Source organism: Phasianus colchicus, chromosome 6 (genome assembly GCF_987193195.1).
Source record: "Phasianus colchicus chromosome 6, bPhaCol1.hap1.1, whole genome shotgun sequence".
Taxonomy (NCBI): domain Eukaryota; kingdom Metazoa; phylum Chordata; class Aves; order Galliformes; family Phasianidae; genus Phasianus; species Phasianus colchicus.
Window position 1 is genome coordinate 11107971 of NC_143441.1, and position 12586 is coordinate 11120556.

Below are 12586 nucleotides of genomic sequence, written 5' to 3' on the forward strand. Positions count from 1 at the left end.
TAGCATCTGTCCACTGGAACATAATAGTTTGCATCATGGACAAAATGAATGACATTTAACTGACCGGGCTTAGTTTTTAACAACAGGCTGTGTGACCTAGCAGCAAGCCCACAAGCTTGCTTTATCTTCTCACTGAAGCTGTAGCACGTTTGATTTTTACCATTTTCTTTTTTCCCATGCAATATTTCTCTTCTCTGAAGTGTCAAGTCAAAAGGAACTACTTGTGTGTTTTTGTCACGGTAGCTCTAAAAATGAAATGCTCTTGTTTTTCAAAGGATTTATTTCTCAGAAGGTACAAAAGGCAAAGCTTAACAGACACACTTTTATGATACCAACTTATGGATGCAGGAAAGAATAGTTAAGGTCTACTTACGTTATCACTGCAAATTAATGTCAAGGCTAGTCAAAAACCAGAAATGACTCATCCCAGCTGCATTTGAGGCTTCATCTTGTTCCTTAAAAGGCTTTCTCATCTTCCTCTCTCAGAGAACTGCACAGATTGTTTAGTGTTAAATAAAATACAAATCAGGTAACTGAAGTGGGTCTCTCCCATTTGCAGTATGTTGCATCCACTAATCCTGGATTAAAAAAAAAACAAACAGCAAGTTGTGTGCATTTTTATGTCCAAGCTGTATGAAGCAAAACATGCTACTTTCAGGTGATTGAAAAATAGTTACAGTGGTGTCCAGCTGGCAAAGATCTGCAGTATCTGCAGGAGATTCTCAAGCAAGCGAGTAATTCGATTGAACTGGATTAAAAATTTCATATTTAATATGCTAAAATGGAAGATTACTGTTATTTACGCTGATCCATAGAAGGTACCTCATATAAATCTGAAAGCTTTTTTAATTGTGAATTTTATGTTATTTCCAGAAAAGGTACTCAGTAGGACTCAGTAGACTACATACGTTATGTAGTCTGAATGGATGACAGAAAGTAATGATGAGATCACATTATGCACTGAGATGATTCCTCCTGAAGGCCTTACTCGGTTGTACTTAAATGGTTCTGCCTCGCTGTGCAAAGCTAGTCTGGAAATTGCTCTGAAAACAGCCAGACGCAGGAAAGCATTACCTTAAGAGGGGTTGTCATCTTTGTGGTGGGTTGGCTTCATGAGTCATGCTTTTAGTAAGAATACAGCATTACAATAAGCTAAAGCCTTTTTTTCTTTTTCTTTTCTTTTTTTTTTTTTATGAGTTATGAAGAATCCTTTGGATATATCTTTTCAGCCACAAATATTTTTAATGTATCTTGCACTTGAATGGAAGGAATTACTTAGCTGTAGAGAATCGCAGCCGTTCTGTTTGCTGTCTGTTCAGCCTGTGTGACTATCTTGTTTTCAAGCTTAAAAGATCACCACATTACATAGTCACTCAATGCTTGCTATCTTCAAAAAATTACACTTCCTGTATCTACTTCTTAAATTTTGCTTGAGTATCCTGAGTCAAATTTTTATTCTCTTATGCTATTCTAGAGGGCCAGGAAGTATGGAAAAAATTATCCTCTGCTTAGAAAGTTTCATATTGAGGCAAAAGACAGTTTGATCCACTTTTTTCACCACGCATAATGAGAGGAATTGCATTCAGGAGATGAAAGTGTATAAATCAGTCTGGTAACTTCTGTCTTTTCTTGTTCTCATGTTTGTGTTTTCCAGATCAATAACAAAGCCTGCGGCAAAGTTTTTGTGCCTCAGCAAGCAGCCCGCAACGTTGAAGAAGTCCACGAGATAGTTCTTCACAGTGAACTTGGAGCCAAGCATCTCCAGGGACGAACCATTAAAAAGGCCTTTCTGTCTCCAAGAACTGCCCTTATCAACTTCTTAGTGCAAGAGTAAGACTTTGCGGGGCTGTGAAAGAGAACTGGAATCTTTCAGGATGAAAGCACTTCAAAATACCAATGATGGCTATTTAAATCTCATATAACGGTGGGGGAGAAATGCTAACAAAATTAGGTTGCTGCTGAATATCCATTTCAACGAGAAGGAATGCACAGAATTAAAGTTTTGTATCAAGTCATGGTAAGATGCTGTTTGTCCATATTCTCTGGGTGAATGAGAAGGAAATACAGAAGAAGTAAGTAATTGTAATAGAATGTAAGTGCTGTAAAGCACATGGGTTTTAGGTCAGCCTCAGGAATCTACCCTATTTGAAATTTGGCTTGGTCAAATATAGAGGCATAAGTATGATTCCAGAACTAAACAGCTGCCATGAGTGTGTGCTGCACCAAATGTTAGGTGTCAGTCCATCTTTGCTCCACCTATCTCACATTTAGATGACCTACCATTAATCAGCACTTTCCGTAACAACATTTTCTTATAACTTAGTGTTAACTAGCACTGGCTAATGGTTTTATTCATCATAAATAGCCAGAATGGGGTGATTTGATCTATTTCACATGCCTTTCAGAGGCAAGCCAAGAACACAGTCAGATGATTTAGCTGAGCCCTGCCTTAGCCAGGATCCTCCTTACTTGCTGGCATATTTTTGTTGGTTCATACATGAGAGAGTCAAATTTCGCAAAGTGCCGACAATTGTTTCTGCACAGACCAAATGGAAGTGACTTCCCATTCGTGAGCCATCCCAGAGACTGTGGGGGGAGTTGAGAAAGGGACAAGGCAACTACCAGTAGTACAGCAGTACAGGCAGCCGCTGTGCTTTTTGATTTCACCCTTAGTTCTTCTAGTGCCTAGATTGTAAAACTTCAATTAACATTTGTTGGTTTTGGTTTTTTGTTCATTTGTTTGTTTCTGAGGGGTTCTTTAAGTAGAACTAGCAGTCACATTTCTAAAAATCAGATGTCTGCAAAGCACAAAGCTTTTTTCATGCCTCATTCCAGCCATATTATTTGCGCACTGCATTACTGTTACATCCACATGGAAATGCTTACTGTATTTAGCAAGTGCTTGAAAAAGGTTTTCAAAAGAGACAGTTACAGGGTTCATTGTGCGAGCACGCCTCTTCTTTAACAACTATTAAAATCTGCCATTTATGAGCCCTTCTGACAGTTAAGACAAGGAGCTAGTCAAATGGAGAGGTCTGCTAACCCTCCAGTCCAACAGCCATCCAGTGTATCAGACTAAAAGAAAAGCAGCAAAAATCTCCCACTGAACAATATTTAAGTCCAATAGATCCTGAGCAAGTAAGATCATGATAGATTCTTTGAAGTGTCAGCGCTAAGGAATACCAGAAATCAATTTGGTTTTATGCATTTTGGTAGCAAAGATCTAGCTACGTAATGGAGATTTCAGGCTCAGTGAGCAGAGTAGACACTAAACTTTCCTAAGTGTGACAAAACTTGTCTGACTTCTGCTTCCTTCTGGACCACACTGGTGCACATTTTCTCTTCAGCAGTCCTTTGACGCAAGAATGACTAAGAAATAGAATATTTATAATGAAGATACGGTCTTTGCAGTCTTAAGACTTCCTAAATCTTAGCCACAAAGGAATGCATTCAGACATTTAAACACAGGCCTTTAGTTGGAGTTAAAATAATTTGAATTCCAATGTCTGCCTGACATATATGTTGTTATAAATTGATAAAACTCCTGTTCAGAAGTCCCTGAAAGACTGTGAAAGGGGTCTTTTAAAGTAAAATTTGTAGCCCAAGCACATTCCTGCCTTTTCCGTATAAAAGTTTAACGTTCCCTATGGAACCATTCAAACAGATTTTCTTTGGGGAAAGGTGACATGTTTGGTGTAAAAAAAAAAACCAACCACCTTGTAATATTTTCAAGGATGAAGAAAGATGTTGTAAACCCAGCAGCTCTATGATGCCTTTAAACAAAAGCTGCAGTCACTACAGGGCTGAGCAGCAGACCACAATGTTTACTGCTGTTAGTACTGGTTATATTTGCTCTTGCAGGAGGAAGAAGTGAATCGTAGATGTCACTTTGATCCAGGCAGAAAGAAAAATGTGGAATGGACTCTTGACACTGAGAAAGGAAAAGTAGCAAATAGTGTTTGCACTAGAAGTGTATGGTCACAAGTCACACCAGCGTGTTTACAGTAAGGTGAAATTCAGTGAGGTCTAGAGGATACAAAAAGGTTTTGAAAAAGGGAATGTGAGAGATGATGTGGAAAGTCTGACAGAGCCTAATCCCCCATTAAGTGTGTGTTTGAAGGATGGCAGAGGTGCCAGCTGCAGAGCTTTGTGGTTGGCCTGACACCTGCTGAAATTTTTCATGATGCTGACCCGATCTGAAGCACGACTGCCATTTGTCTTACGATAATTGAGACTTACAAGTTTGTTCTGTGCCTAGACTGGACTGACACAGGCTGTGAGCTGTTACTAACCCTCTTCAAAATAATTTACACAGATGTCTGCCATTTATTTAACGGTTGTTACTTGTGTTACAGTACAGATGTATCTGCACGCTGAAGGCAGCATAAAACATTGTGCATACCTGAAGAGTTCCATGGCAAACAAGATGGGAGTTTTAAATCTGGAAGGGGATGTTTGAGAAGCGAAAAGAAAAGGTGCTGATGTCAGTCAGTCAAACTGCACAGTGCCGTCCCACACATTAAAATGGATAGGGTGCTGCTGTCATTCCATGAAGAGATGATGAGCCAAAGGAGATGTGAGAGATTTGCTAAACTCAGTGGGATGGGTCCAACACTAAGTGCTCCTGGAAGGCCAAGGAACAGGTCTGTGAGATGGAAGATATATTTTCTGCATCACGTCACTCACTTCTTACCCCAGAACCATGATAGGACAGTGCAATGTATTGGATGACATCACAGCCCAGAAAAATGTTCTCTTAAGCATAAGTGTTCATAGCTATCTGTGGTGACTGAGATGATATTTGTGTGCCAGTGCTGCTTTGCAATGAGGCAGTAGGGCTTTTTCTGTCACATTAAAGATCAGTGCTGCAGCTGAAGACACTCTAGCCAGGGTGCCCTACCTGTGCTCCACACAAAAGGCTCTGTGGGGGCATTGTTGAACAAGCATTTCTTTTTTCCATGCCCGCCAACAGAGTCCAAAAACAGGTTTGATGGAAAGAATGAAATCCATTATCTGTCTCTGATTTACCAGATTAAAGTAATGCCTCAGAACTAGCATCTGGTCAGAGACAGCTTTTACTAATCTGACTTTGAAAAAGCCTGTTTGTTTCTTCTGGGGGCAGAAATTCTACAGATAATGCAGGTCATGCAGTCTCTCTTCTTTGTCTGTGTTTGGTTAGTGTGAAGCCTCACATACTATTCCTCTGCTCTAAATTTTTGCAATTGACGTGAACTAGAAAGAATGTTAGTTAGCACTTTGCTGGTTGTTCTTTCCTTGAGAAATTTGCAGTTGATAGGGCTCTTCTAAAAGCCTTGCTCTAAGGAAGGAAGGGGAGAGAAACTACAGGTGTTTTTTTCTGTTTTCAATACTTCTTACAGAAAGTATTATAGAAGGGGTGTTGGCTTAATTTATATATACTTACTGCATTTTAACAGCACACATACTGTTTTGCTGGATGCTTTTTCTGCTCCACTTTTTTTTTTAGTGTCCCCCTCCCTGTTATGATCTGAACTAATTTTGTATCAGAGCACTGTAAGAGCAATGCTGGATGTGAAGGCAGATACGCCAGCAAAATCCAAATGGTGACTGCATCCATGACATGAGGAAGAAAGGTGGGATTTTTTTCCCTTTTCCTGAATAAACCAACTTACTGGTACTACAAAGCATTTCACAGTTCACCGAGCCCACCTGTCCCCGGAGGCCCAAAGTCACACAGAGCATTTTCTTGCAGCTCTTTCCTCACTCGAGTAAGCACTAGGCAGGGCAAATTTGTTCCGGGCAACTGCAGGTCTGGTTTTGGCCCTGGGGAGCTGCACACCAGCACCATCTTCCTTATAAAATTAGCTCCAGTTCTCTGTGTAGTCAGAGTGTTTCAACAGCTGAAAGCAAACATTTTCCTGGGATTATGAAGTGTTGGTGTCCGATTCTGAGTATTTTTGCCTGTGTGTTGCAAGGTTACTGAGAGAAGTCCTGCTGGCTTTCCTTCTGCGTTGTCTTGCAGACTCAGAGACAAGTGAGCTCTTGTGGATGTTGTCAGCCGAGTGTTGCTCACACCTGTGAGAGATTCTGATCACAGGAATCTCATCAAAACACCTTGTGATATTGAACATGGAGGACTTTTCCTTTGGCACTCATCTGCCTGCACCATGCCAATTTGCAGTCCATTTTAGGCCATCTAATTGCTCGCTTAGCAAAGGAACATGTAAACAGAAAAAGCTGGAGTAGAATCTATTGAATACCCACATTCTTTATGCTTGTGATGCAGCCTGGGGCATTTGGGGTGTAACAGTGCTTTTAAGAGCCTCATCTTCAATGGAATTCTCAACAGAATCATGTACAGAAATGTGTGCCTTTGTGCTTGCTCCCTTGAATTGTGCAAGTCTTAATTTTGCATGCATGTGGTGCTAATCAGATGCAAACTTGGACCTTCACACCTTGTGCCCTGCTAGAACTTACCAGAGGCTCTTTAGCTACACCCTCTGGGCTGGGCGCAAGAGAAGAGCCTACAGTCACACCTAGGGCTCTGAACTTCCTTATCTGTGAGCAGCTGCTTGCATCTGCCAGAAGTGAGCGTGAAAGGTCCAAGGTTCTCCCAATATACCCACCTTCCGCTGCCAGAAGAAACACAGGCTGCTGAGCAATGGGAGCTGCTCTCCAGCCACTCAGCATGGTGCCAGCAGGGTGCTGAATACATACAGTTGGAGCAGCTGTAGGGGATCCAAGGCGCACTGCTTTGGAATAATAAACACAGGACAAATAACCAAGGCAGAAAATAGAGCGATTTAATAACAGCAGCATGACACCGCTGGCACTGCTGGCCTGGTTTTGTTTCGGAAGAAAATTAAGAGAACTGGTGTAACAGGAAATTATTTTCTGCTACAAAGGGAAATCAATTGTTTTTAAATACTCAGCAGTATAATTAGCAAATCTTACTAATTGCTGCAAAATAAGAATACAAGCATGCATTGCTAGGCTGGCTAAGCCAAGAAAGTACTGTGAAAAAATTGTAGAAGCTTTCAGAAGTGAATATTTTTCTTAAGTACGTCTCCATCCCTGGAGATCCACGTGGCTGGATGAAATAGCAAGGGTGCAATAAAAATATGTTCTTCCCAATTTTCCCATGTGAAAGAGCATTCAAAAACATCTGTTAGTCAGAGAGATCCTTCTAGGACACGCACGGAAGAGCGGGTGGATGCACTGGCTGTATCCACTCAGCCCTGCAAAGCCACACTCAGCTGATGACTAATAGCAGGATGTCGTCGGCGTGTGGTGCTCCTCCAGCCTGGGATTACTAAAGGCCATGCATGCTAGTTGAGCAGGTCACCATGCTGTTCGTGTTAGTGTGCTGATAAAGAGCAGGGAAATGGAGCTAGAAACGTCTCCAGACGAGTTTTTGTTCCGATGGAAGGCTACTTTAGTAGAAAACAGAAAGAAAAACAAATTGTCTCATGTTCATTAGGGAAGAAGAAAACCAACAAAGCCACCTATGGTATGTAGGTGTAACTCTGAAGCCACCAAAAGCAAGCTTTTGGCCTGGTGGGCTGAGGGAAAAGGGAGACCGCATGCACACCCTCTGCTCATGGCATTTGCTTTATCTGCTTCTGCCTGGGCTCCTGATGGGTTCTCAGTGATTTCCCAGCACTACTCTAGCTGCTTGAAGCATTTTTACAGCCCCAGAAACTGTCCCTAGGCTGCCCCTGGCCCTTCTGTGCCATTAGTGCTAATTAAATGGCTCTTAGTGTAATTTACTGCAGAGAGCACGCCCTGTAACAGGCAGTTGTAGTTTAAGGAAGCAAAAAATTAGTTGGGCCCTGTTCTTGCCCTTGTTCTGAGGACAGGATGCACACACTTAGATGGGCTGCAGCCTCCTCATCCTCCCCTTGGGTTTTGCTGGGGCAGGAGCAAGGAGCCTGGCAGAGGACAGCTTTGTCCCTGTGATGTGATTTCTCCCTTTTCTGCCACGTGAGAACAGGCGCACAGGCATTTTTTCCTTGTCCAGCTGGGCTACATGTGGCACAGCAGGACGCAGCTCTAAAGGGTGGCTGCTCAGGCAGGGCACCTCAACAACCCTAAATTTCAACTGCCCTGGAGTTTAACCCTGTGTCTGTGGAGAAGCACTGCTCACCCCGCAGCAGCAGCTCGGCCCACACCAGGCCATGGGGTTCTGGGGTTGGCATGGCCCTTCCTGCTCTGAGCTCCTTGGGGGTTAAATTTGGAGGGAAGCAAGAGGAGGCAGGCAGGGCAGGCCTCCCAGAGGAATGCAGAGGCCCTGGGGCAGCTGTGAGGGGGAACAACATCTCCAAAATGACGCATTCTGGCAGTTTTCAGAAGGTGGAGGCTGAGGTTTGGGCTCTCCATGCTGACAAAGTTCCTGGCAGCGGCCTTCCTGCCCCACAGTCTCCTGGCCTTACCTCCCCTGCTGCCACCAGCTCTTTCCATCCCCCCCTCCACTACACACCCTTGGAGAAGCCTGAAGCTTTCCACAGAAAAAAAAAAAAAAAAAAAAAAAGAGGGGAAAAAAATATCTGTTTTCTCTTTCTCTCCAGAAAAGGGTACGCTGCTGTGTTGAAATGCACAGTGCTTCCTCTATTGCTACCAAGGCTCAAGACATGCTTGCCCATCAGCCCTCAGTGTTGTCCTTTCAATACAACACACCTGACCCAAGGTCATCCACTGTAGAGAGCCACAGAGCCAATGCTTGTAAGTCAACAACTCATCCTTTGTGAGGGATAAAGCTGGCTACACCATTGCAAAGAGAGGCAAGCAACTCGTCTGCTGCACAGAAAGACCCCTCTGGGATCAGTGCTGTGTCAGCCTGAGCCATTCTCCTATGGCATCTTTCCGACAAAGCTGCCTGCCTTCATGCTGCGCTTTCAGGCTGTGCTGCACTGGTCAGCATTGTATGGCACGAGCAAATACACTGCAATCCATAAGCCTTGCCCATGGGAACTAACATGGAATAGATGAGCACTGGCTTTTCTTCCAGGGACTGTATTTATAATAAGTCAATTCAAGTAAATGCATATATTTTGGCCTTGTAGTATGACATCAGTTGTGAGCCCCTTCATTCCTAAATAGGCACTGGCTGCAAAGCTCACAGGAACTATGACAAATTGAGCTGGTATCTAATTGCAGCATCAGGGTGTGTGAGGCAGTGTAGCATTACACCTCCATTCTGATAAAATGTTCAAGTTAATCATCTGTTCATTTGGGAGTATCGCTAGCCTAAACCCCACTGAAAATAAACATGAGCACAGAACTTCAGAGGTACCTTGGTACCTGAGAGGTTGCTGCTTTACACTCACCAAAACCATGGCATGTCAGGCCCCAAAACAAATGCCTGTAAGTTGCTTGGCTGTGGTTCCTATCCACAGGAGCTCATAATCACAGCGTGTGCTCATGCGTACAGAGCCTGGAGCGAGGCCAAGTGCAGCTTCATGGTTCAGTGTCTGAAGGTCTTCAGCAGGGTTTTCCACACTGTCTGTGCATGCATTGTTCTTCCCACAGCTGATTTTATCCTTTGGCATAGGAAGGAAATGTACTTTGCATGGCTGTGAAGGTCAGCGGTGTCAGTGCGGCAGCTCAGCAAGAAGGCTGCTTCCCCAGAGGTGAGGGCTCCTGCGAGCCCAGCAGTAAAACATCCCACAGATGTTAGCTCACAGATAAAATGTAGCGGCAAAAAATGTGTGCACAACCCTTACAAAAGAAAGTCGGAAAAAGTCCTGATCTGAGTGAAGTCACAGATTCTTCCTTGCTTTGTTTTTGAAAGCTGAAAATAGATACTTCTATTCCAAAGTCGATACTTCCATTCCAAAATACTTCTGTCCCACCAAAGGGTTTGTTTCCTAAAGTTCTCAGGGGCCTCAGCTTGGTCTGCAGGAAAAAATGGTAGGCATGAGCTGGGTCTGCACCGTGCTGGGTAAGAGCCTGCCTTCACCTGGTGCACTGCGCATCCTTGGGTGAGGAGGAGGGAAGTGGTGCGAAGGCGATGAATGATTCCCTTCTCCACAGCTCTTTGCCTGTGAACATCACAGATTCCTCCCAGGGAAAAGCAGTGGGGTTTATGCTGCCATCCATCTACTTGCTGTTGCGTTTTCTTATTCTCTCAAGCCAAGGAAATGTAGATCTGCTGTTCAGTACCAACTCCTCTGCTTATTGTTTTAACATTTGAAACAAAAGTGGTAACCACTGAAGCTAAGCCCGAGTATCTCAGCTCGCTTGGTTTCCAGCAGTGCTCTGAATGAAGCCAGTGGGGAGGAGGAAGAGGTGTTGAATACCTGCTGTGATCCAGCTCATCAGCTCAAGGAGTTGGGAGTTTGCAGCTTTGCACCTGGAAATTCCTGGACTTCACGGAACAATGAGTCCCATCCGAGTGCTGCTGTGCTGCTGCCTCTCGTCCTCTTGACTGCAAACACAACCTGAAGAAATGGCCTTTCTGAGCAAAGCAGCGGGAGAACTCAGGAAGCTCTTTCAGGAGCAGCAGCTTAGATCTATGTGGGTACCCTCCGTGGCACACAGTCACTGCACTAAGTGAGCTTCCTTTCCCAATTGTCCTGGGGTCGGAGGAAGCTGGCCTCACATCTGTGGCTTTTCAGGTCCTTTCCTCTGAGCTCAAGCACTGCCCCAACAGACATCTTCTAGGTTTTGCTTGAGGATTTCCACAAGCTGATGCCAAATAAGGGAAACAAAACCTCACACTGCTCTTTGTTCTTCATTTCTGCACTGCCAAGAGTGAGGGAAGTTTCCAGTCCTGGGCTGGCTCCATTGGTCTCAGAGCAGTGCTGTGCCACTGTCTCTCCCTTGCCTGGAGCAGTTTTCTTCCCGGGGCAATCACACACTGAGGCTCAGGCTTTAGTTGAGCTGTGGGCTTAATCTCATAGCTCCTTGATTCTGATGGAGTCGCTTAGGAGTCAGTTACTTTTGTTGTCAACCACTGGTGGCTCAAGCTGAAACCTGCTCAGCACAGCATACCTGCTGGGGCTGTCCTGTCCTCAGCTCCTCATCCCCTGACCCATCTGACACAGCACAGCCCAGCAATCCCCGCACTCAGAGCTGCTCTTACCTGCTTCTGGTCGTAGCCACCGACAGTTCACATTTCAGCTGCTGATTTTTCTGCAAAGGGAGCACAAAACAGCCCTGTCTGAGGATGTTTTCTTCCCTCAGCCTCCCCACGGCAGAGCAAGGCTCAGAGAGGCCAGATAGAGGGGCTGGTTTGACAGATGGGATTGTTTTCCCCTTGTGCCTCAGTGCTATCCATCACTTAGAAGCTCAGCAGGCAGTGAAGGCCTCCTGAGTGATTTACTGCTGCTCCTCGTCCCCCAGCCCTGCTCTGTGCTGCTGCCTGCCTCCACAGAAATCACTGACCACAGACACACTGATCATAAAAACACCAACCGCCTGGGTTCACTCATGTGAGTCCAGTGTTTATCAGGATTTTGGCTGAGGCTGAGGTGGCTGCAGCGGGCGACACGTGCCTCCCTGGGAGGGCTGCAGCTCACTGGAAGGGGTGTGCCATGTTAGGGCCTGCGAGCTGTCCCTGTTGCTAAGCAGACTTCTTGCAAGGGAGCTGCTAGAAAAGGAGAGGATTTTTTGGTTTCTAACACTTTGGTCACAGCCTGATTCACGGTGCATTCCTTAACATCTGGGCTCTATCTCCCGAGTGCTGGGGAAGCGTTACGAGTCTGAGCACACGCACCCAGGCCTGCAACTTTCTGTGGATTTACTGAGGGGCACTGCAGCCCTCAGGGTCCAGAGCAGGGACTCCCTCAGACTTTGGTTGGTCTGTCAGCCACGGCAGGTCAGGATGGTGCCGTGCCTCAGTAAATTAGGGCAGCTCAGCCGGTGAGCACATTCCTGCAGCTCCCGCTCCAGGAATGCAAACTATTTCCCTGGCAGCTCAGAGCTCTGCCTTATCCTTGGCACTCGCAGCTCTGCTTATCGCTGCTGGTGCAGCCCTGGAGGGTAGCAGGGCAGCAAGGTGCCCGCAGCTGGGCAGCGCTGAGCAGAGGAGTTGAGGGAGGGCTTGTCCTCACCCCATCCACCCAGCGCCAGCCTCGGGGCAGTCCATCCCCTCCTAGCAGATCGTACTCCTTGCAGTCCCGGCGGTACCGGGGACCTTTTAAAGGCAGCAGTTCTGCTCCGGCTGTGCAGACCCTGTGCCGAGCAGGCTGTCTGCAGGCTCCAGGTGCCTGGATTTGCACTTGGGCCCGCGTGTGCCTTCCTCACGTCTCCTGCCGTCCCTACACAGACCCACTGCTGGCCCTGCTGCCTGCCTCGTGCAGCTCACAGTGTCACGGAGGTGCAGCTGCCAGCTTCCCACGCTGCCTTCAATGTGTATTTTGCCACCGTCCCTGAGTGCTCTCTCTGAATCGCTCCTTCGCAAAACTCGGCCGTGTGAATTCCCACCTGTGCCCCCGAGGGCAGGCTGCCCGGATGCCGCGGGCTCTCCTGCTCGGAGATCTCCAAAAGCGCCAGGACGGGGACCGGAGCCACACCAGGGCTGGGCACACCCGCTCCCCGCGCGCCGCCCCCACACCCCACCCCGGCGGCACCGACACTCCCGGCTCATCTTCGCCCTCCGCCGGCA

At 46.0% G+C, this 12586-nt stretch overlaps 1 protein-coding gene across 3 annotated transcripts in view; it reads left to right on the plus strand.

Annotated features, from left to right (window-relative positions):
- LARS2 (leucyl-tRNA synthetase 2, mitochondrial) overlaps positions 1 to 7455 on the plus strand; it is an 88878-nt gene extending 81423 nt beyond the window's left edge. For all 3 annotated transcript variants that reach the window (XM_031590349.2, XM_031590348.2, XM_090142425.1), the window contains exon 21: positions 1655 to 7455. In XM_031590349.2, coding sequence (XP_031446209.2) covers positions 1655 to 1834 — 180 coding nt within the window. In that variant the 3' untranslated portion in view covers positions 1835 to 7455. The remainder of the gene's footprint in view (positions 1 to 1654) is intronic.
- The last annotated feature ends 5131 nt before the right edge of the window (positions 7456 to 12586 follow it).